The 23,653-nt window shown below is 35.9% G+C and overlaps 1 protein-coding gene across 1 annotated transcript in view; it reads right to left on the reverse strand.

Annotated features, from left to right (window-relative positions):
• Window positions 1-326: 326 nt before the first annotated feature.
• LOC115230081 (putative sodium-coupled neutral amino acid transporter 7) overlaps window positions 327-23,653 on the reverse strand; it is a 38,009-nt gene continuing 14,682 nt past the window's right edge. Inside the window, exons 5-9 of the mRNA XM_036499496.1 lie at window positions 20,029-20,121; window positions 17,803-17,860; window positions 11,145-11,407; window positions 6,141-6,340; window positions 327-1,232 (exon numbers count right to left, since the gene is read on the reverse strand). Coding sequence (XP_036355389.1) covers window positions 1,030-1,232; window positions 6,141-6,340; window positions 11,145-11,407; window positions 17,803-17,860; window positions 20,029-20,121 — 817 coding nt within the window. The 3' untranslated portion in view covers window positions 327-1,029. The remainder of the gene's footprint in view (window positions 1,233-6,140; window positions 6,341-11,144; window positions 11,408-17,802; window positions 17,861-20,028; window positions 20,122-23,653) is intronic.

Here is a 23,653-nt window from a genome sequence, read left to right on the forward strand (position 1 = left end):
TCTGTTCACATAATCAGTTTGGTCGGTCATCTTCATTTGTCAGTTGAATAAAGTGTCATCCAAGCTGACGTTTATTGGTAATTAAATTTAATTTGCAATACCTGTGCGTATTTATCATCTTTGTTTTTATTGATAATTCTTATCATCAACTTTTCCTGTGATCGTGATTTGAGAAGACACAACAGTATGCTAAAGATCGGACATAATTTCTGTGAGCAAGAAATGTTAAATAAAGTTTATTATAAACAACACAAACTCTTTGTAATTTAATAGCTTTTAATGTGATACCTGTTAAACAGAAATTATTTTTATCTGATGAAAATGTAATAAAATCTAACCATAAGTAAGTGAAATGATGCTAAATACAACTAAATTGGAAACCTTTTTCCCCTGGCCAAAGCGGCAATTCTGAAAACTTTTTGGTGCGAATTTTACACGAGTAGAAGCTTTTTTTTATAATTTTTATCCCGAAAATCACCTGCGTAAATTACACAGGTGCGCAAATTACACTCGTCTTTTCCACTCTCTCTTTCTCTCTCTCTCTCTCTCTCTCACCCTCTCACTCTCTCTCCCTCACACACACACTCTCCCTCTTTCGTTTTCTTAATATATTAAGAAATGGTGGCCTAGCTACAGTGTGTGTCACCCGGGGTAGCCTTTGAGTTTGAAACTCCCTGACCCTATATTCAGGCATATACAATATACCCAAAAGTGCCATCCCCATAAAAGAGTCCTTCCCCATAAAAGAGTCCTTCCCCATAAAAGAGTCCTTCCTCATAAAAGTGTCACTCGGTTTGAATCACTTCCGTACCCTCCCATTTAGCTATGTTATCCCCATTTAGCATCTTTTATGTTTTATGTTTTACTTGTTTTAGTCATTAAACTGCGGCCATGCTGGGGCATCGCCTTGAGGAATTTTTAAAAGAATGAATCGACCACAGTAGTTAAGTTTTCTTTTAAAACCTTGTACTATCGCAATGAAAGTTTCTCTAGATTAAAATATAAAACATGAAATGAAATCATTTCCAGTTAGTGATATGTTACATTGGAAAGAGTCTCACATGACACAGATTTACTTTCACCGTTCTGATATTCAAAAACCATGACAATTACTGACAGTCCGATAAAACATAATCCCGAAATAATAAAAAAAATACTAAGTCCAATGGTTGCATTGTATTTCCATTCTTTTTTATTCCCTCTATCTTTGGTGTAACGGTAGAGGCAGATAGCTGAAAGTCAACCAGAAACATAAAAAAAATTAATCAAGCTACAATACACGGGAGAAAAAAATGTGAAGTTTATATAATAATCATTACACAGTATAACATAATTAAACTTTTTTTTTTTGTCTTCAGTCAGTTAGTGTTGTTTCATATTTGCTTCTATCTTTGAATTAAAGGAAATAACTACTATTGCCTTCAGACCTTGCTTTTGTGACTTAGACATCAATATAGAAACTCGTCAACTTCAATTTCTATCTAGACAGAGGTTACCAAATATTAAAGGATTAACTTTTATTTAGCATTTTCATATTTTGGAAGTTTTTGATGCAAAATCTTGTGTTGAAGGATCTATTATACTTTCTACGTTGTGTATAAATGTGCTTCTCGCAAGGAGAGGCAACTTAAATTTCATACTCCCGCAGAAACAGAAAAAATGCTTCCAAAATATACGCAGCAACGAGTAAGAAGCCAGAAGAATGGCAACAGCCACTTGCACGTCTCAGACCTTTATAAAGATTCTCTATTATATGGGTAAATGGTTGACTCGAATTCGAGTCAAGAACGTACCGGTTCATCGAGATTCGGCAAGAGAATTAGCCATTCTCGAGGAGATTATCCACCCATATCTCAACAGGACTGGAATTCTTATGGAATTCTAGTTATTATTTTCTCTAGAAGAAATAAATCGTATACCGATTTTTCTGTTTCGAGGAATGCAAGAAGATGCCGGTGATCATAGAGGCGGAAAAATCCCAATTGCTTAATGAGAGGGTATACTAAGCCTTTTCGCCTGTTGTAGAGAAAGCACGATGCTATTATTATTATTATTATTATTGTTGCTGTTGTTGTTTTGATTCTCGCTGTTCTATTTACGGTTGTTCTCTGCTTGAAAGCAAGCAATAACAAATCACCAAAGGTTTCAAGCAGTGCCTTCTCCTGTGATTAAGAGAGACAATACTCTTCTTAGAATGCGAGCTGTACTCAACAATGCTGTCTTATGGTCCACTTCGAGCTTGGCAGCAGTTCCAATATTCTTAGTATGTTTTTCAAAGCTCTTGGAAACTGCTCCCATTGCTCCAATTACCACCAGTATCACCATTACCTTCCTCATGCCCCACAGTTCTCTTAACTCGTCCCACAATTATTATTATTATTATTATTATTATTATTATTATATTATTATTATTATTATTATTATACACACAACAGATTAGACTGTTAGCAAAGAAAAATTCCTAACATCGAACTACAACAGGTAACCTTAAATGCCAAGAACCCTCCTAACCATCCTCGCCATTCCTAATAACACTGTTTTCTGGAACTGTACTAAATTAGGTTTTATCTCTAATTCCTTTATCCATCTGTTGAAAACTTAAGGGATAGTCCCTAATGCACCTATAACTACTGGGATGCATTTTACTCGCACTTTCCATAGTTTCTGTAATTCTATGGCTAGGTCCTGCTACTTTCCTGCTTTTTCTATACCTCTCATTGAATTTTTCATCATTTGAGACTGTAAAGTCAATTATCTGGCATATTCTATTCTCTTTATCTACAACTACGAAATTAGGCTTTGTAACTTCTATTACTCTTCAGTCTGAATGTTAAAGTCCCCCAACACCTTATATTTCTGACTTTCTAGTAGTTTATTAGGTTCGTGTTTATACCATTCATCAGTATGGTCAGATCCAAGCTTTCTACATAACTCTCATTGTTGTCATGTCTTTTCTGTATTCGTTCTGTGCCAGCGTACTATATTCACTTACTATATGAGTAACGCTTTCCTCTATTGATTTGCATAAACTACATTGGAAATCTACTTGACTTTTGTCCATCTCGGCCTTTGTCTAGTTAGTCCTTAATGCTTCCTTACCCTTCCGATATACTCTTCAATTTTCATTTTCATTTTCATTTTCATTTTCATTTCTATAGTTAGTACTATGTCAGATTTTAATATTCCTAGATACTTATAACACTTTTAATGATTTTAATGTCTGACCATCTGGTAATTGGATACGTAACTGTTGACTACATGTCCCCTTTTCATGACTAATATTGCACACTTATCCATGCCAAAATCCATGCCTATATCTTTGCTGAAGAATGTTACAGTCTGTATTAAGGAATCTATCCCTTTTACATTCTTACTAAAAAGCTTCAGATCATCCATGTAGAACAAATGGTTAGTTTTTGCCTTACTATTTCTGAACTGATGCCTTGCCTTTGTCTTCCTTAATACTAAACTGAGAAGGATCAAACATAAGACAAATATTAAAGAGGATAACGAGTCTCCTTGGAAAATTCCTCTCGATATTAATCTTTCTTAAAACTGAGTAGAGATCTACTTTCCATTTCTTCATGCTAAAGCTAATTAATTCTCTTATGTTGTTTGCTTTGCTGAATATACTCAAACATTCATTTATACATGAGTGTGAGATCATGTCATAAGCGTTCTTGTAGTCTTCCCATGCTATTGTTCTTTCTAGCTTTTATTTCATTTCGAATTTCTTCATTGACCATACGTTCTTCTAGCATTCTTCCTGTAACCTTTCTGTTCTTCTGGCAGTAAAGTCTTGTTACCAAGGAGCTCGTAAATGCTTTCTGAAAGCATTCCAGTCAACAGCTTCAACACTAATGGTAAGCTAGTGATTGGTCTATAATTGCTTGCTGTATTACATTAGCTTTTATCTTTCATAAGGAGTATTGTTCTTCCTCTGGTCATCCAATCTGGTATTATTCTTACATTAAGGCAATACTGAAGTTGTTCCCTCAGCCTCCCATGTAAACTACTAAATTTCTTTAACCAGTACCCTTGAACTAAATCTGGTCCTAGGTCCTTCCATTTCGGCATTTTTCCTAATACTTTACTCATTAATGCAATAGTTAGTCTTAGATCTGGCTGCTGCTTCTTACTCACTACTTCTGCCCTCACTTTTTAAAACCATATTGCATCTCCAAATATTACTCCAGAAGGTTCTAGCTTCTTCTATATTATATTTCTCATTTTCAGTACTTTCTTCTCCATTATTCATTTAGTTATAAAATCTACTCTGGTCTGTCTCAAATAATCTATTCTGTTGATACTGATCTATTCTTTTCTGATATCTGGAAAGCTTATCTGCTACTGCTATGATACGTTGTTTCACCTCTTCTATGAGCGTTCCAAATCCTTTCTCTTTGAGTAAGTATCTTTTCTCAAGAGATTTAAATCTTGTGTTTCCTAGATTATTCAGTTTCCAGGCTTCTATTCTACTCAGATCTTGTCTTAAAATCTTCACTTTATTTTGTAATCTCCTTTTTCACATTTGCTCTTTTCTAATCTTTCCTTGTAGAATATCTAATCTTCTAGTAACTACAACTCCTCCCATATATATCAATATGTTAGTGTCTCCTATATTTTTAGTGTTGTTTGTCTTTCCTACTGCCTCTTTGGTGATGTGAAACAAGATAACAAACTACACCCAAGTAGGCTACAGAAGTCAAAGAGCTGAAATGAGCATTGCAAAGTGATTCGTTTTAAAATCTTGCCAATTTACCATCTTGGATAAGTAATATTTTTTTTTAATGGACACCAGTATTCTTTGATAATGTATTTAGTAGCTCTATGTCTATCTGTTTGTCTGTCATAATTCAGTTTATTTCAAGATTTCTTGTTAATAGAAAAAAAGCCGGTTTTTAACCTAGAGCCAAAGCTCATTCACTGAAATTTGAACATCAACAGGGTATTTCTGCATGTGTATGCATACATGTGCAGTATTTGGAGTCAGTACATGTACAGATTTGTATATTTTGTTTTATGTGTGTATTCTCAGACATATAATTGCATGTCTAGACATGAACATAACTATTTAACTGATAAACTTCTGGAAAGTTTTACAGACTCATAGTTCCAGTGATGGCTTGGATCTGTAGTCTTCGGATCAGCTTTCTCCTTTCTGATTATAGAAGCTTAATTTCTCAAGATTGGTACATAGGCAGTGTGTTATCTATCTTAGCGCCCCAATAATTATAGGTATTAATGTGAACTTATAATCTGGGTAGAGTAACTGTAGATTTCCCAATAGTTCAGCGTAGGTATTTTCTTTTTCTCTGATCATTAGCTTCATGTTAACATCTGCCGAGCAGTTGATTTCCACCACTATGTATGTATGTGGAGTCTGTGATAAAGGATGTGAGATTTGTGCTTTATGAACGAGAAAAATAGTTGCTGTGCTTTCTGTGTTGTTCTTGATTTTAGATTCTGTTCAGCACTAACGAAGAAGACTTTTGATTAAAGGTGCTCCAAAAATGATAATATCGTGTTTTTGTATAGGAACTGCATTATTCAATATATTTATTTCAGGCCGCAGAGTGTGGCTTATGAAAAATTTGGTTGCTATTTCTAGTAGAGTAAGCGATCACGTAGAAGCTCTCTCGCTAGTTAGTGATTTTAATACAAGTTGGTGTATGAAATCAAGTTTGCAGCAAATATGCTAACTGTATGACGAATTTAATTTGAATTTAGCTATAAAACTGATTCTATGGTGTAATGGTTATCACTTTGGGCTCTGAATCCAACAATCTGATTTCCAGTTTCGGTAGAACCTAATTTTTTCCACAGTGGCTTTCCTGCATGAGTGCAGATGCATGGCCGAAATGCATCAAAAGAATAACGCATTGAATTTATTAACAGTAATTTAGGGTTGAATATAATTGGTTTCTGAATATTCTGCACAATTTTATATTTTCTTACATTTTTGACAAAAACTCAGAATCTCTTTCATAACACCACTGAAATGCGCTATAGCTTGTCTGGTGCTTTCTAGAATTAATACTGTATCACAAGATGTTAAAAATTGGCAAAGAATTGCTTTAGGATATTTTAGACAACTTTTTCGGTAAGATACAAATAAAATATTTGGAAGCCAGACATACCTGGGAGTATAAACGTAAGGGTAGAGGCGAATGGTCCCAAAAATGAGATAAAATATCTAATATTTGATAATAACATAGCCATCAAAGTATTAGAGGCGATCCAGAACGATGTAATTACGATAGTATGAATATTTTCTTTTCGTTCTGTTTCTTCATCGGAAAATTTCCAGTATTGACACCATAAGCTCCGGACAGCAGATCTGAAAAATACTAAAAGGGTTATAGGAACTTTTGACTGATTATTGAAAATGCAGAAAAAAAAAAAAGCAAAAACTTTTCGATAGGGTAATTCTTAGCCCACTCTTAAATTTCAATTATATCACTCCAAATTCTAGAGCCAGCCATTGCCCACGATCGAGTATAGTTTGGTAAAATGTACCTATTTCTTTATTACCCACAAGGGGCTAAACATAGAGGGGACAAACAAGGACAAACATAGATATTAAGTCAATTACATCGACCCCAGTGCGGAACCGGTACTTAATTTATCGACCCGAAAGGATGAAAGGAAAAGTCAACCTCGGCGGAATTTGAACTCAGAACGTAACGACAGACGAAATACCGCTAAGCATTTCATCCGGCGTGCTAACGTTTCTGCCAGCCCGCCGTTTGGCAACATGTACCATGCTTTCGCTAACTGTTTTAGGTGCCGGTGGAATCGTGAGCAGGTATAGATACCATCTCGACACTCTCACATTTGACTCAGCAACGCATACACAATGTGACTACTGCAGAGAGATCGAGAGAACGACTTGCTCAAGGACATAACACTCCGTCCACTCTGACACTGAATGCACAATTTTATGATCGTGAACCATTAGGTAACGCACCATAACTACTGATCTGACCAGAAAATATAATGTAACTTCATTTTATTGCCTTGACCATTAAGGTTTGTTAATCTAAAATTTAACGTAATTTATTCCGTTATTAAATTTCAGTTACATACAAACTAAAACAAAATATTTACATTAGGATTAAAATGGCTCAATCGAATTACAGATTTTTTTAAAGTTATATTTTATGTTGTTTTTCAGAAAGTATTGCTTCCTCCATTGAACCAGAGAGCTCTGTTAAATGTTGAACAGAGTGATATACATAAATAATTTTCTCAACCGGCACAGAAAAATACTCCTACAAAACAGCTATTTGTAAGTAAAGACTTACAAATCAGTACAGCAGCAAGCTTTCAGTCAACCATGTCTACTTATATGAGTTTCATTTCACAAGTAGAACTTCCTGTATCGATAAGTCGTTTTGGCCAAAACATATCGTTTTCTAGGAATGCTTACAAGTCTCGTCAATTAAATATATTTTTATTTAGCAAAATATAGTCCTATCAGCAATAATAATTTAACAACTTCCAAAACATGCTAAGTGAACACTTATTCCACTTCAAAAATGCAATATACATATATATATATATAGTTACTGGGACGTAAACACGCCAACATCGGTTGTCAAGCGATGGTGCGATGACAAATGAACACACACACACATATATACGACGGGCTTCTTTCAGTTTCTGTCTACCATATCCCCTCACAAGGCTTTGGGTCACTATAATAAAAGACACTTACCCAAGGTGTCAAAATTAAATGCTGGAAAAGTTAAAAGAAAAGTTTTTTTAAAGAATATTTGCATACTTATATTAAGAGAAATGTTTTTAAAATAATATTTGCATATATATATATATATATATATATATATATATATATATATATATATATATATATATAATAATAATAATAATAATAATAATATAATAATAATAATAATAATAATAATAATAAAAGGGAAAATAAATTAATAATTTATACACCAAAGTAGTATTCGGCATGTTAAAGGACCATTTTCAGTAAACTTGAACAATATTTTTTTATAATTATGAGTATAATTATAATTAGGGTTCAGCAAAAAAATTTGCTTCACCGCATACCGAACATTAGAATAGCAGCCAAAGAATCTAGCTATTTCTTCTACTATAAGAAGAAACTCTCAGACAACATATATCAAAAACAATTCACGTAGGCAGAGAGGAAAAACAACGAAATTCACTCGGCATTTGATTAACTGTAGACGCGTTTCGGAGTTAGATAGATATGAAAAATGAAACAATCACATTTACATTCGGTCATTCGGCACTGTCATGCCTTTGGGTGTCAGAAGTGAAAGTAGAGAAATCTGACGTCAGACGTCAACTTCGTGTATTTACGTCGTCTTTCGTTTATTTACGCCGTTTATTTACGTACCACTGAAATGCAAGTAAAAGCTTGTATGTATGTAGTTATGTATGTATGTATATATAATACATACATACACACATATATATAATATACATGTATATATACATATATATATATATATTTAATACATACATATATATAATATATACATGTATTTTTACCGCCTTTAGTCGCACAAATCGACCCCAGAACTTATTCTATCGGTCTTTTTCTTAACCACTATACATTATATACATACATACAGATAGATAGATAGATACACACACACACACATATAATAGATATAAATGTGTACGTGTGTACATTTTCAGAAAAAATTCATACATTTTAAACAATATCATAGCATTTCTCTTATTTTTTACATGAAGTTTTCGAAAAATGAATTTAGAATGTAAAAATCAAATATATCAAATTAATAAACGCAAATTATTTAGAATGTAAAAATCAAATATATCAAATTAATAAACGCAAATTATTTAGAATGTAAAAATCAAATATATCAAATTAATAAACGCAAATTATTTTCAAATATCATTTTCAACGGTGAGATTATCAAAATATAAACTTGAAGTTAAGTTTAAAAATAAATGCGATACTCATTCTGTCTTGATACTTATGCTCAAATACATGGATATAGCTGTCGAATTTGTTCTATCAACTTCCCGAATATATCATCCTTAAATTCATAGCGCCACATGAATTCGATGAGATGGGTCTGAAGTAAATTTCTGGCTGTTCCACATTCTCTCCTATTTCGAGTCTTTACGTGTTTCCATAAACTTCTATGTGGTTGGTTGTGGCAAATGTTACCGGATCAACAAAATTTATAGAATGATTCACGGTCAAATGTCTGTATCCTAGCTGACTGAGTGTATTATACGAACGCCAAAGGTCGGATATTATTGTTGTACCAGGCAATATACGCTCGCGTATAATCTGTAATAGAGTGTCCGCTGTTCGATTTTCAACTGCCACTAAAATACATCTTCTACTATCTCTTTCTAATGCACCAAACACCCATTGCGTTTTAACCCGATGGCCAACATGATATTTTCTCTTAACAAACGCAGTTTCATCTATTTCAACGATTCTATGGGTCCTCCCAGTTTAATATTCTGTGCAACATAATATTCTGCACATACATCGCGGCAAAAATTCCTCCAATCGGTTACCGCTACATTTGCTAAATGACATTCCTGTCCTATTCCTTTTGCTAAATCTTCTTTGGCCCAGTAAAACAAAATATCTATGATCTGTTGACACTTCGATTTGCTATTTTCTAAAATGTTCCTTTTCTAATTGACACGGATTTTCTACAAGGTCTTCCACACGACCATATTATTTCATCAGATATACTTTTTTTCGTTACTTCTCTCATGGTAGCTCCACACGATGTACATATTTTCTGGGTATTCAAAAGGCCATGTCTCTTAAGCCAATTAATGCTATCTGCTGTTGTAGCAGTGGAGACGGCAATATCGCGGTGACTAATTCCTCTTGAACTTGGATATGCAAAAGCCATATTAAAAATTGTTTAGCACGTGTTGATATCACACTGAAAGTTTCTAACTGAATAAATTTCAAAGTTTGAATTACGCACGTGGTGGTCAGTGGTCATTCTGATTGGTGTATGTAATCGCGGTGATGGTCATGGGGGTTCATTTGTGCAGATTTTGGTGTGATTTCTTTTTTAAAAACAATAATGAATAATGCAAGAATATATTTATTCTTGCATTATTCATTATTGTTTTTAAAAAAGAAATCACACCAAAATCTGCACAAATGAACCCCCATGACCATCACCGCGATTACATACACCAATCAGAATGACCACTGACCACCACGTGCGTAATTCAAACTTTGAAATTTATTCAGTTAGAAACTTTCAGTGTGATATCAACACGTGCTAAACAATTTTTATTTACGCCGTTAAATATTTACTTAAATTCCTTAATATGGAATCTGGATGTTAAATGGTAAGGGACATTGAAAACCTCTAGAGCACTAGTAGTCTATATTCCTCCTACCCCTCTAACTTCAACCTACTAGCTTTTTGCTATAATACATTCAAATATATCTAAACTGAATTCTTCAAAATGGGAATGGGTTTATGGTTTTGACATTTGTACTACCCCTTCCTATATCTATAAATAGAAAAAATTCTTGTTTGTCTCCATTCAACCAAGAATAAAAACCCCTCCCCACTGATAGATCTAAATAACAAAGTGAACTCAATGATAAAATCTACAGTCAGAGAGTGAACATACTACTATCATGTTCTTAAGAATGAAATCAACCTCTCTGTCTGTATATCTACCCTCTTTATAATGTTGGTAAATGAAATATGGATAAGAATGTGCATTGTCCGTTTAATTGGAAATTTCTATAAGTGACTGAAGATTTCTCGACATTTTAAAACAGATTTAATACTTACAGTGTTTAATAAAATGAAGAAGCATGAAATTGTACTACTCTACCTTGGATATACATGTTGCATATTTTGCTTATTTATATTATATATACACACAAACACACACATAGAACCTCGGAGACCCTGTAAAGAGTCATGAGCACTGTCTCCTTTCCAGAAGAAAAGATATAAGAATACACTCATAAAGTCACGCATACACACATGCGCGCGCGCACACACACACACACACACACACACACACACACACACACACAAGCACACACTTACACACACACACACACACACACGCATGCATGCACGCTTACACAAACTTATGCATATACATACCTTCCTGGAAAGAATATAATTGTGTAGCTGCTAATTCCCTTGACAGCAAGTAGGATGACTGCTATCAATACTGGTACGTCTGGGTTTTTGTATGAAAGGAGGATATCACTGTGCACTTCAGAGCCGAACGACAATGATCCAAAGACTCCCATCAGCATGTAAAAGAACGTAGCGAGAGCAAAAGCTCCGCACAGGACCTTGGTATATGACCGCAAATTTCGATGCTTCATACTGGAGTAGATTGGAACAGAACTTACTTGTGCCTGCAATAGTAAATATTATTTGTTTATTTAATACATAACATTCATTTAATATATAATGCAGGCTTAGGTAAAGAAATTGCTTCCCAACTACATGGTTCCGGGTTCAGTCCCACTGCGTGGCACCTTGGGCGAGTGTCTCCTAGTATAGCCTCAGGCCAACCAAAATCTTGTGAGTGGATTTGGAAAACAGAAACTGAAAGAAGTCAGTCATATATACATATATATATATATACATACACATATATACACACACACACATATATACACACACACACATATATATATATATATATATATATATATATATATATAATATATATATATATATACATACATATATGTATGTATATACATACATATATAGATAGATAGATAGATAGATAGATAGATAGACAGACAGACAGACAGACAGACAGACAGACAGATAGATAGATAGATAGATAGATAGATAGATAGATAGATAGATAGATAGATAGATAGATAGATAGATAGATAAATGGAGTTAAACGCAGGTGTTATTCAAATCTTACTTCTGACATATGTTTCGAAGTAAACATTGGTTTTACTCCAGAAGGAATAAAATTATGTAAAACAATGCAATCTTCTCATCAGAGAATGAAAGAAACCCAACACATCAATAAGACATTTTCACAGAATGTTGATGACTGCGTATATGATGAAGGGAACGCTATCAATTTTTTTAAACCTTAGTGTATATATACTGACTTTTTTTACCACTGCAGATATAAAATCAGAGGCGGCGACGATAGATTACATCGATATAAAGGAAGACGATGTAATCAAGGCTATAGATGAAATGAAAACAGACTCAGCTACTGGCCCCGATGGATTCCCGGCAATCCTCCTAAAAGCATGTAAGAGAGTCCTAGCAAGACCACTGCAGTTCCTCTTTCAGAGCTTCCTTGCAGCTGGCAAACTCCCAAGAAAACTGAAAGAAGGTAAAATATGCCCCATTCATAAAGGAGGTAGCAGAGCTATAGACCTATCTCTCTGACCTCACACATCAGCAAGGTCATGGAACGAATAGTCAGAAGGAAGCTGATCACCTTCCTTGAAGAGAATGACTTGCTGCCCGATACCAAACATGGTTTCCGACCAGGGAGAAGCTGTTTAACTCAGCTCCTACAACACTATGACTGGGTGCTGAAACGGCTGCTCAACCACTCAAATGTGGAAGTGATATATCTCGACTTTGCAAAGGCCTTTGATAAAGTCGATCATGGAATGATATGTCACAAACTGCGTGATCTCAACATAGTTGGAAAACTGGGAGAATGGCTTCATGACTTTCTGAAAGATAGAAGTCAGGTGGTAGTGGCCAATGGGGCCACTTCCATTAACACGCAAATAGTGAGCGGTGTTCCGCAGGGCACTGTTCTGGGACCACTACTGTTCATAATGGCCCTCTCAGACATGCCCTCAGCCACGCAGAGAGCCACGATCACAAGTTATGCAGATGATACAAAAGTTTCACAGGCAATACAGAACCCTGAGGACACTAAACACCTGCAATGTGAGCTAGACAAAATATACAAGTGGGCCGAAAAGAATAGCATGCAGTTCAATGCTGAAAAGTTTCAAGCTCTATACTATCAGCATGCAAAACTGAATGCAATACCCAATCAATACACTGGACCCGGAGGAATAGCAATCCCAGAGGCACAATCAGTGCGTGACCTAGGTATTTACATGAGTGATGACGCGACCTTTCGTGTACATGTTGCTAAATTGGCAATGAAATGTAGACGACTGGCCGGATGGATCCTCAGAACCTTTAGAACAAGAGAACAAGAAACCATGATGGTCCTCTGGAGGACACTTGTCCTAAGCCACTTTGACTACTGCTCTCAGTTATGGTCACCATCCAGTGTCAAGTTGATCACAGAGCTCGAGGCGATCCAACGTAGCTACACGAAGAAGATAGCCTCTATGCAGAATGTAAGCTACTGGGAAAGACTCAAGAGATTAAAACTATATTCCCTGGAGCGTAGGCGGGAAAGATATGCCATAATATACATCTGGAAGATCCTGGAGGGAAGTGTCCTGAACTTTGGCATCGAGAGTTACGCAAATGCCAGAACTAGGCGCCACTGCGTGGTGCCTAGGACTCCAAACTTGCCATCAAGATGTAGGACAAGATTCTGTGATAGCCTGAGCTTCCGAGGCCCACAGCTCTTCAATATCCTCCCGAAGAACCTGAGAGACCTGCATGGGGTGGATGCAGATGTCTTTAAAATGAAGCTGGATCTCTTCCTGTCAGGTGTCCCAGATGAACCAACTTCACGGCAGGAGGGGCAGATGAGGGCAGCTGCATCGAACTCTCTCATGCACCAAATAGCAGTTGCTAGAAAGCCTTCATGAAGTGAAACCAAGTAGCAACACCAAATGGCGGTGCCCCAGCATGGCCACAGCTCATAAGCTGAAACTAGAATCAATCAATCAATCAATCAATCAATCATATATATATATATATATATATATATATATATATATATATATATATATATATATATATATATACATATATATATAGCACGTATGAGGAAGATGATGAGGAGAATATCTTCTATATATATACATATATATATATAGAAGATATCCTCCTCCTCCTCCTCCTCCTCATCATCATCATCATCATCACCATTATTATCATCATCATAATCATTATTATCGTTGTTATTGTGGTTGTTGTTGTTGTGTATGGCGGCGAACTGACAGAATCGTTACCGCGCCGGTAAAAATGCTTAGCAGCATTTCATCCGTCTGTACGTGCTGAGGTCAAATTCCGCCGAGGTTGACTTTGCCTTTCATCCTTTTGGGGTCGACAAAATAAACACAAGTTTTGTTCTGGGGTCAATGCAATCGATTATCCCCCCTCCCTCAAAATTTCAATCTTTGTGCCTATAATAAGAAAGGATTATTATTCAGACACATTGTCTTGGACCATATTAATCAATGAGTCCTTTTATTTAAGCGAGTAAGTTGTGATTTGAGGGAGACATAACTCATAGTTATTCATAGTTTTAGCAATAAGCATTCACCCTTTGTGGCCTAGAGAACATTACTGCTCTAATTGCTACCCTTCCTACAAAAGAAAAAGAAAATTAAAAAATAAGATATAAGCATATGGCTAAAGTCAAAAACAAAACAGACGGATAACTTCAGTTTCAGGTAATCCTCGGAAACATTAAGAAAAGCACGCGCGCGCAGAAACCTACACTTCGTATACAGTGAAACGCGCACACATATACATACATATAGATGTGCATACAAACATGCATATGTGTGTCTGTCTGTGTGTATATGCATAGGTGTGCATGCATGTGTGTATGTATGTGTGTGTGTGTGTGTGTGTGTGTATTTGTGGGACTGCTCGATCAGTATTAACCAAGAAGTTAAACAACTATCATAGCTTGTATATGTATATTATATGGGGTATTGTCACATTATGGTTATTGAGTAACTCATAGTCTACGTTAGCTAATCATAGCTTACTAGTCCTATGGTCATTGGAACAGTCGATATCAGACTAGCTAGACTACATGAAGGTACATCAACGAGACGTGGTCGCGTGACTTGCTTGCAAATGCAGCCTATATTTTTTCAGATCATACATTACAGTTTTTAAAAAGACAAACAACATAATGTATAATATGATAGTAATTTTTTTTTTTTTAATCTGATTCAGTTTTTTAATTGCGATCATATCTGGGTGTTGTGAGGGTTTTCATAGCTGTCACGTACTAAACAAACTACAATGACAACAGCAACACTGTAGACAACTACAACAAAAGCATCAACTATAATTTTGTAGCTTATGAGTCATACTTCCACATTCGTACCCACCGAATTTGTTTGTTTTATAACTTCCAGAAAAATAGATATTTTTCAATGAAATCTCTCTATATATAAACGGCAGTTTGTCTGTGTGTGTTTCTGTGTGTCTGTTTGCTTATACCCTCACCCTGACCACGGCTTTCAACCGATTCTGATGAAACTTGACACACACATAGCCCAATGTCATAATTCAAAACTAACGCAGCGAAAATTTTGAAAAGTTCCCCCAGTTCTGAAAAAAATCGATAAATTCGACATGGGGTCGAGAATCAGAAACACAAACCACAGACTGTCTAGGGGACGCAACTCGACCTTTTTAACTAAAAAAAATTTACCATCATATTTTTCCATTTTTTGGCTATAACTCTCTAAAAATGCTTTATAGTTATTTCCCTTACAAACCCGAGCAACGCCGGGCGATACTGCTAGTTTGTCATAAATACGCTTCAGAAGGTGTAGATTATAATAGAACTTGTGCTCAAAATATATTTCTAAGGTTGGAGTAGGAGTTTCGGAACTTCTCCCGAGTCGATTTGTTTCCTTCGGAAAAATGAATATTTTTAAAGAAAATCTTCTGCAAATGCTTAAATTTAATACGAATAAGAAAATTTCTTTCGAAATTTCCAGAGTGGGACGTTCTTAGGAAAGTTTCCAGTCGTCTGAAGAAATCTGGTCGTCCTGTCCCTATTAGTGCAGAGACGGCAACTAGCCTGAAAATATGTCCTTCGCTGTCTGTCACATCCAGTACCACCGACTTCCAGATCCAGGAAGATTGTCTGTATTGCAAGACACAGATTTTTCCAAACCATTACGCTGACTCCGCCTCCCGCTCCCGGACGACTTGGAGATGCGTACACCTCGTAGTCACCTAAAATAGGTCGGAATTCCCGTGAGTCGGAAATTCTGGTTTCGCTAATGGCCACCACATTGACATTCAGCTCCTTGAGGTCGTTGAGCAGGTAAACCCGCTTCTAAAAATGACCCCAGGCAACGGTCATTCACACTGCCTACTTTTTACACGAGCATGTTGTCGGAAAAAGAGAAGAAAAGAAAGGGGAAACTTACTTGGTTTTATTTGGAGGGGTGGATTGCTCGTCCTTCCTGTTGGCTTGGTGTGTTCCCAACAGCAAATCACCAAGAATTCTCTTGGTGACATTCCCTCGGAAATCTTCGATTTCCTGTGGGAATTGGGTTTTTAAGTGTGTGTATATGTTTTGCATTGTTTGAATGATTTGTATGTTTGCAGGTAGGGAGAATGTGGATATGACAAAATCTTTTGGTATAATGTTTGTGCATGATATATAGTTTATTAATTAATCATTTTTTTAGTTATTGCCATGTAATTCGTAATGTTACTGTCTTTAATTTGTGTTTGTTGCTGTTATTGTTGTGGTAGTGATGGTTGTGGTTGTGATTGTTGTGGTTGCGTGTGTGGAATGGCTTGTGTTTCAGGAGTTAGAGATGATGGTGTCGATGCAGTGTTTGTTTTTGTTGTTTTGATCTTTTCCTTTCCACTTCTAGTGTAGATGAAGACTGCTGATGTTGTTTGTCTGTATGTTTGTTTTTCCTCTTGTTTCTAACGTTCTTTTGTTTTTAACTGCCACTCTTCATCGCGGTCCGTTTCTTCAGCTGTGATGTCCACCCGCTCCTCAGCGGGAAATGGAATATCTTCGGGCGCTGAGAAGTGTTTGGGTGAATACGGTGTCGGTATGGTTGTTGGTGTTGGTGTTGATCGTGCTACAGCTGAATCTGCTGATGGTGCTGCTGCTGTTGTCGCTGGAATTCTGGTGGCCGTTGTTGGTGTAGACAGGAGAGGTACCCGACACTCTCTTTTTCGTTTTGTTTAGGGTAGTCGGCTTTTAAATGCTCAGGTGAAAAGCAAAGGTGGCACTTTGCTTTTCTTCCATCTAATCTGACTGGAAGAAGGATCTGGTCTGGGATGAGATCCACATTCTTTTGTATTGTTTGAATGAAAAGTTCTACGGTCATTAACGACCTATTGTTATTGATATTATTATTATTATTATAATTATTATTATTATTATATTATTATTATTATTATTATTATAGTAGTAGTAGTAGTAGTAGTAGTAGTAGTAGCAGCAGTAGTAGTAGTAGTAGTAGTAGTAGTAGTATGTTTGATTTTTGCTTTGTATTTGTACAAGTTGGCTCCAAGTCTCACCCAGAGACATCAAGACATAAGGTAGAAGTTCGTGTTGGTGTTATGCCTAGGGTGTCATGTATTTGGTTTGTACATAATATTGTTCATGAGAATGTTTTATTATTATCATTATTATTATTATTGTCATCCTTTAATAAGGATATATCCTAATAAAGGCACAAGGTCTGAAATTTAATGTTTCACTGGTACTTAATTTATTGACCCCAAAAATGAAAGGCAAAGCCGACCTCGGTGGGATTTGATCTCAGAACTTAAAGATTCGGGAAAAAATACTGCAAGAAATTAATTGCAACCCTCTAACGATTCGGTCAGCACGACTCACATATACATTGTAATAACAAAGATAGTATCTTACCTCGTAGCAAACCAAAACATCTATAATGAAATATATGATAGCTTTGCTGCGTTCATGTCTGTGGAAACAAGTAAAATAAATAACAACATTAAAAATAAATCAAAAATATATGATAATAATTGTCAACATATTTACAAAGCTGGGAAAGGAAGAGTCGAGTATATCGACCAAATATTTTATTTATCGATCTCTGAATGATGAAAGGTAAAGTTGACTCCAGTGGTGGTTCACATACTCGATACCACTAGCCACTTTGGGGTCTTCTACATAGAGTAGAGAGCACTTACATGCGTGTAATTGCTCTTACATACGCAAACATATCACTTCCCCTTCTCTCAGATTTTCTGACACCGAAATTTCATTGTCAGGATATATCAGAGTAACAATAAAGCACATATATGTTAGAGGGCGAGGCGGCGAGCTGGCAGAAGCGATAGCGCGCCGGGCGAAATGCTTAGCGGTATTTCGTCTGTCGTTACGTTCTGAGTTCAAATTCCGCCGAGGTCGACTTTGCCTTTCATCCTTTCGGGGTCGATAAATAAAGTACCCGTTTCGTATTGGGGTCGATGTAATCGACTTCTTCCCTTTGTTTGTTCCCTCTATATTTAGCCCCTTGTAGGCAATAAAGAAATATATATATTAGAGGGCGACAAAGATAGCTTTTGACTATTTCTTCGATGCGGAACATGGAGATTGCTATTCCAAAGATAATTCGTGTGGTTTTAGATACAGATGTGAACAAATCATTCGATGTGTTCGGATAGAAAGGGCGCGCAGTGAAAATAAATCCTCATTTTGATGAATAGCTGTCTGTAGGTGCTATTCTGGGAAGTTGTGCGCATTTTTAGAACAGTTCCCGACCACTTAGGAATAGCAATGGATCAGAGATAATGGGTCTCGTACCAACTCCATAACTTTTCGCAGTTGTTGGCAGTAGAGAAGCGATAACTGTATGTAAGAAACGGTTAGAGATGAGTAACATTGCGTGGGGCAAATCTTCTGCTTTACATCGTCATCGCAATGGGCTTTATGGGTTCGTGTCATACACTTCGTAGACGTTTATCATGACGCTGAAAACTGGGAACATTCTCTGATACGTTGACTGACAAGGTGTGGTGTTACAGAGGAAGGACACAAGCAAAGGAAACATCGTGGACAGCATCTGATCCATAGCTCTGCTGCGTGTAGAGTTTTGAGAGTTAGTGCAGGGCAGTGCTCGCGAAGAGACTGACGCTTGTCGTACTTGGTGTAGCTAGAAGCGCACAGACTTGTGCTATTTCCATCAGATTTATTCACAACCACCTCCACCTCATGCCAGTCATCGTTGCGAAATTGGCTAAAATAAAACTTGATCTAGTGGGGCTCAAATACCTTGGCATCAATTCAAAGCTTTCGGTAATACTTAGTGGCTCTTCTCAGTGTAGTTAGTTTCGATATCATTTCAGAGGATGGATTTCATCAATCTATAGTAAAAACTGCTCTGTAGTCAGGATAAATGGCCACCTGTGTGGTCCATTAGGAATCATGCCCAATCAGCCAGAGATTGAAGCATGTATAGGGGTTCCTGGATAGTGAACAGCTGTTGTTACAGTTTGATAGGCACATCTTTTCACAGTTGATCTCTTTCATTGAACTGCAGTCCCGGATCAAGTGAAGGTCAATATTGGGTATTTGACGCTACCAGGAGCTCGCAGTTTTCTACCAATCAAGCAAACGGTGATATATCTCATGCTTTATAGAATTAAAGGTGGACAAGAGTATCAACGTGCAGTAGATTACATGCGTCGACGAAGATTAACTGAAAATTCTATTCCGGCCAGCCAGGGTACATAGACACTTTTCTCAAAATCTCCTTGCCTAGCATTGCCATTTCGGAATAAAGTCTAAAAGCTGCCGAAGCTGCATGAAATGTGCACAGACAAGGAAACCTTTCAATACACACTAGATCTATATCGCGGCGTTGTATAATTATATTGAATAGTGCCGAATTTTTGTGCAGTAATTACGTTGACGCTGATTTCTTATGGAATTATGTTGAATAGGTGTTGTCTTAGAGGAATCTAGCTATGTACCAAATCGAAGTACTAATGTTGTATTTTAAGCTCCTGTTCCTTTATTTCTGATAACCTGACAAGTTTGAGAAAATTTGCTAAAACAAATATTTTGATTAACGAAAGGAAAAGAATTGAACAATGTTAGTGAGCATATAAGAAGTGGAGAACTTACGGCGTTTTAACTGGACTAGAAGGTGAATGTGTTTGTGTATATTTCACAAAAACCAATAAGCTGACATACAGAAATGCTGCAGTACCGACAGTACTATAATAAATATAAAAAAGATCTTCATTTATTTGAAAGAAAATCTGGGCTTAAATTCTGCTTTGTATTTTACTAATTTTTTAAGAATACAAGTACAACACTTGTTAATTGTAAATTATGTAATCTGTTTCGATAAGTGTAATTATTTTGAACAGTGAAAAGTGTAAAGTTTCTAGGTCTTTTCTTTAAGTGGGCACCAGAGGAAGATGTAATTGTAGCCTTGCTTGTAAACGAGGATAGAAGAAGGAAATACAATAAAGGAAAGCTATTAAGAATAAGGGGACAAATGTAGAGGCCTACATGCAAACCAACAACACATTCGTCTTTCTTCATAATTTTGGTATTCTAACTGAATTAAATTCTCTGATCATCATTCCTAATGTAGCTTTCTCTGGAATATATATAATCAAATATAATCAAAATAAGCAACAGTACGATCGTTTCATGCTACTCCATTTAATTGAACAATGCAATCATTACATCAATTTAAAATGTAGAGCAATCTTCAGCTGCATAAAAATATTAAATTTAATTAAACTAGAACAGATGGATACATTAGTATAATTATACCTAAAATCTCCAAGAAGTCAAGGAGATAGACAAAGAACATGTTGTCTCTACTTCAGCATAGAAGTTACTAAATTTATCAAGAAGACTCTGCTTGCCACTGATTTTTTTGTCTTTATGGGGTCAGTTTTAATTTATAGACTAGTTTATGGTATCTGTGAATATTGATTAATTGGTATATACTGGTATTAATAAAGGAGTATTGGGATAAAGGAACATGCCAATTATATATTTATAAAATTTTAATTTAAGCAGTATTTTTTATAAGTAGTGAATATACCAGTATATTTTTATATAAGCTAAGTATGAATTTATGGAGATACAAAAATTAGATTAATTTTATAAATAAATAATGGCTTATTATAAAATAATAAAGAAATAAAATAAAATAATCAAGTAGGGCAGAACACCATAGAAAAGGAAATAAAATGGCTAAATTACTAATACTACGGTAAAGTATATATATAGCTTGTTAACACCAATAGAGAAGATTTTTAGAAAAAGTATAATTATTCAAAATATATTAGACTAAAAAATTATATATTTATTTATTTAGCTAATACCAATAAAAGACTGATGTTTGGTATCGGCTAAAGGAATATTTAAGTTATGGAACAATCATATTTTACACTAATCTTTTTTTGGAAACTAAGGGTTATATTATAGGTTTAAGAAGTTATTATTGTTACTCCCTGCATGATATTTATAGTTTCTTAGTGGCACTTGTTTAAAAGGATTATTTATATAAAGCCCCTTATAAATACTAAAATCATGAGGGTAGAGCCATTTAAGAAAGAGATAAATCAAGTAATTTCTAAAGATCATTTGAAATAATATTGTCATATTGTATAAAGTTAAATTATAGAAGAATTATAAGAATGAAATTTTAACAAAAGGATAAAACTTTTTGAATATTTCGAGTAGATGCCAACTTTTTACCACAACAGAGGGAGGAAAAGAAAATTGCAAAGAAATAGTTTAATATTATTTACGTGGCTGTGTGGTAAGTAGCTTGCTTACCAGCCACATGGTTCCGGGTTCAGTCCCACTGCGTGGCACCTTGGGCAAGTGTCTTCTATAGCCTCGGGCCGACCAAAGCCTTGTGAGTGAATTTGGTAGACGGAAACTGAAAAGAAGCCTGTCGCATATATATATATATATTTTTTTTTTTTTTAATATATATATATGTATGTATATGTGTGTGCGTGTTTGTGTGTCTGTGTTTGTCCCCCCAACATCGCTTGACAACCGATGCTGGTAGGTTTACATCCCCGTTACTTAGCGGTTCGGCAAAAGAGACCGATAGAATAAGTACTAGGCTTACAAAAGAATAAGTCCTGGGGTCGATTTGCTCGACTAAAAGGCGGTGCTCCAGCATGGCCGCAGTCAAATGACTGAAACAAGTAAAAGAGTATCTAAATATTAATTATTATATGGTTTCTATGGAGATTAATCAACTGGATTTAACTGGTATTTAATAAGGGTATTTTTTGGATAACACCTTAAACAGTAACTCTAAATTATACAAATTAATGTTGTAGGGCAGGCTGCCTATTCACTGATTTTCAACTAAGAGCAATAAATTTTAAACTCAAGATCAATAAAGTGCTACATACTAAACCTTATGATATTGCTTATAATAGATCTTGATTTTTTATGACTAGGCGCAGGAGTGGCTGTGTGGTAAGTAGCTTGTTTACCAACCACATGGTTCCGGGTTCAGTCCCACTGTGTGGCACCTTGGGCAAGTGTCTTCTACTATAGCCTCGGGCCGACCAAAGCCTTGTGAGTGGATTCGGTAGACGGAAACTGAAAAGAAGCCCGTCGTATATATGTATATATATATGTGTGCGTGTATGTTTGTGTGTCTGTCTTTGTCCACCTAGCATTGCTTGACAACCAATGCTGGTGTGTTTATGTCCCCGTTACTTAGCGGTTCTGCAAAAGAGACCGATAGAATAAGTACTGGGCTTACAAAAGAATAAGTCCTGGGGTCGAGTTGCTCGACTAAAGGCGGTGCTCCAGCATGGCCGCAGTCAAATGAGTGAAACAAGTAAAAGAGAGGAAAAGAGAGAAAGATACTAACAAGAATGCCTGTCTACTCTCTCAGCCCTCTGTTCTCTCAGCCTTAGATATACAAGGGTTTTGATAAACTAGTCTATAAATTAAAACCGACCCCATAAAGACATAAAATAAGTGGCAGGCATTGTCTTCTTGAAAATCTTAGTAACTTCTATGCTGAAGTAGAGACAACATCTTCTTTGTCTATCTCCTTAACTTCTTGGAGATTTTAGGTATAATCATACTAATCTGTTCTAATTTGATTTAATTCTGTCTTTGTGCAGCTGAAGATTGCTCTACATTTTAAATTGATGTAGTGATTTCACTGTTCAATTAAATGGAGTTACATGAAACGATCGTACTGCATTACCTCTGGATATCTTTGTTGCTTATTTTGATTTTAATCGCCTTACTTTGAAATTGTATGGATAATACCGTACTAAATTCTGGTGCCTCGACTTAAGTACCATATTCATCTGAAACTATATATATATTGTTACGGGACCTCCGAAAGCTGTTACGGAATCCCACCTGCCGTCGCTCGTATCACTCGAACCCGGGATCCCAACAAGTCGAGCGATGACGATTGACCAGGCCCGATCGATCGGTAAGAGTTCGCCACGGAACCCAGAGAGGAGAGAGAGACAACAACAACAACAGCAGCAGGAAGAGACACAGAGGCAATCGAGACACAAAGAAATACAGCGGAAGGCAATTGGCTTATATTTAACCTACTAGTTTATAACACTTTATAATTGTTACAACATCAAATACATTTAGATACATATCAGGTACATCAAAGAGGAAAAACATGCAGATACAACACATCAAAGCATTTAAACATGCAGATACAATATAACAACAGCATTTAAAGAAAACAACAAATCAATACAGGTATACAACA

Source organism: Octopus sinensis, unplaced genomic scaffold, assembly GCF_006345805.1.
Source record: "Octopus sinensis unplaced genomic scaffold, ASM634580v1 Contig14420, whole genome shotgun sequence".
In the NCBI taxonomy this organism is placed as follows: Eukaryota; Metazoa; Mollusca; class Cephalopoda; order Octopoda; family Octopodidae; genus Octopus; species Octopus sinensis.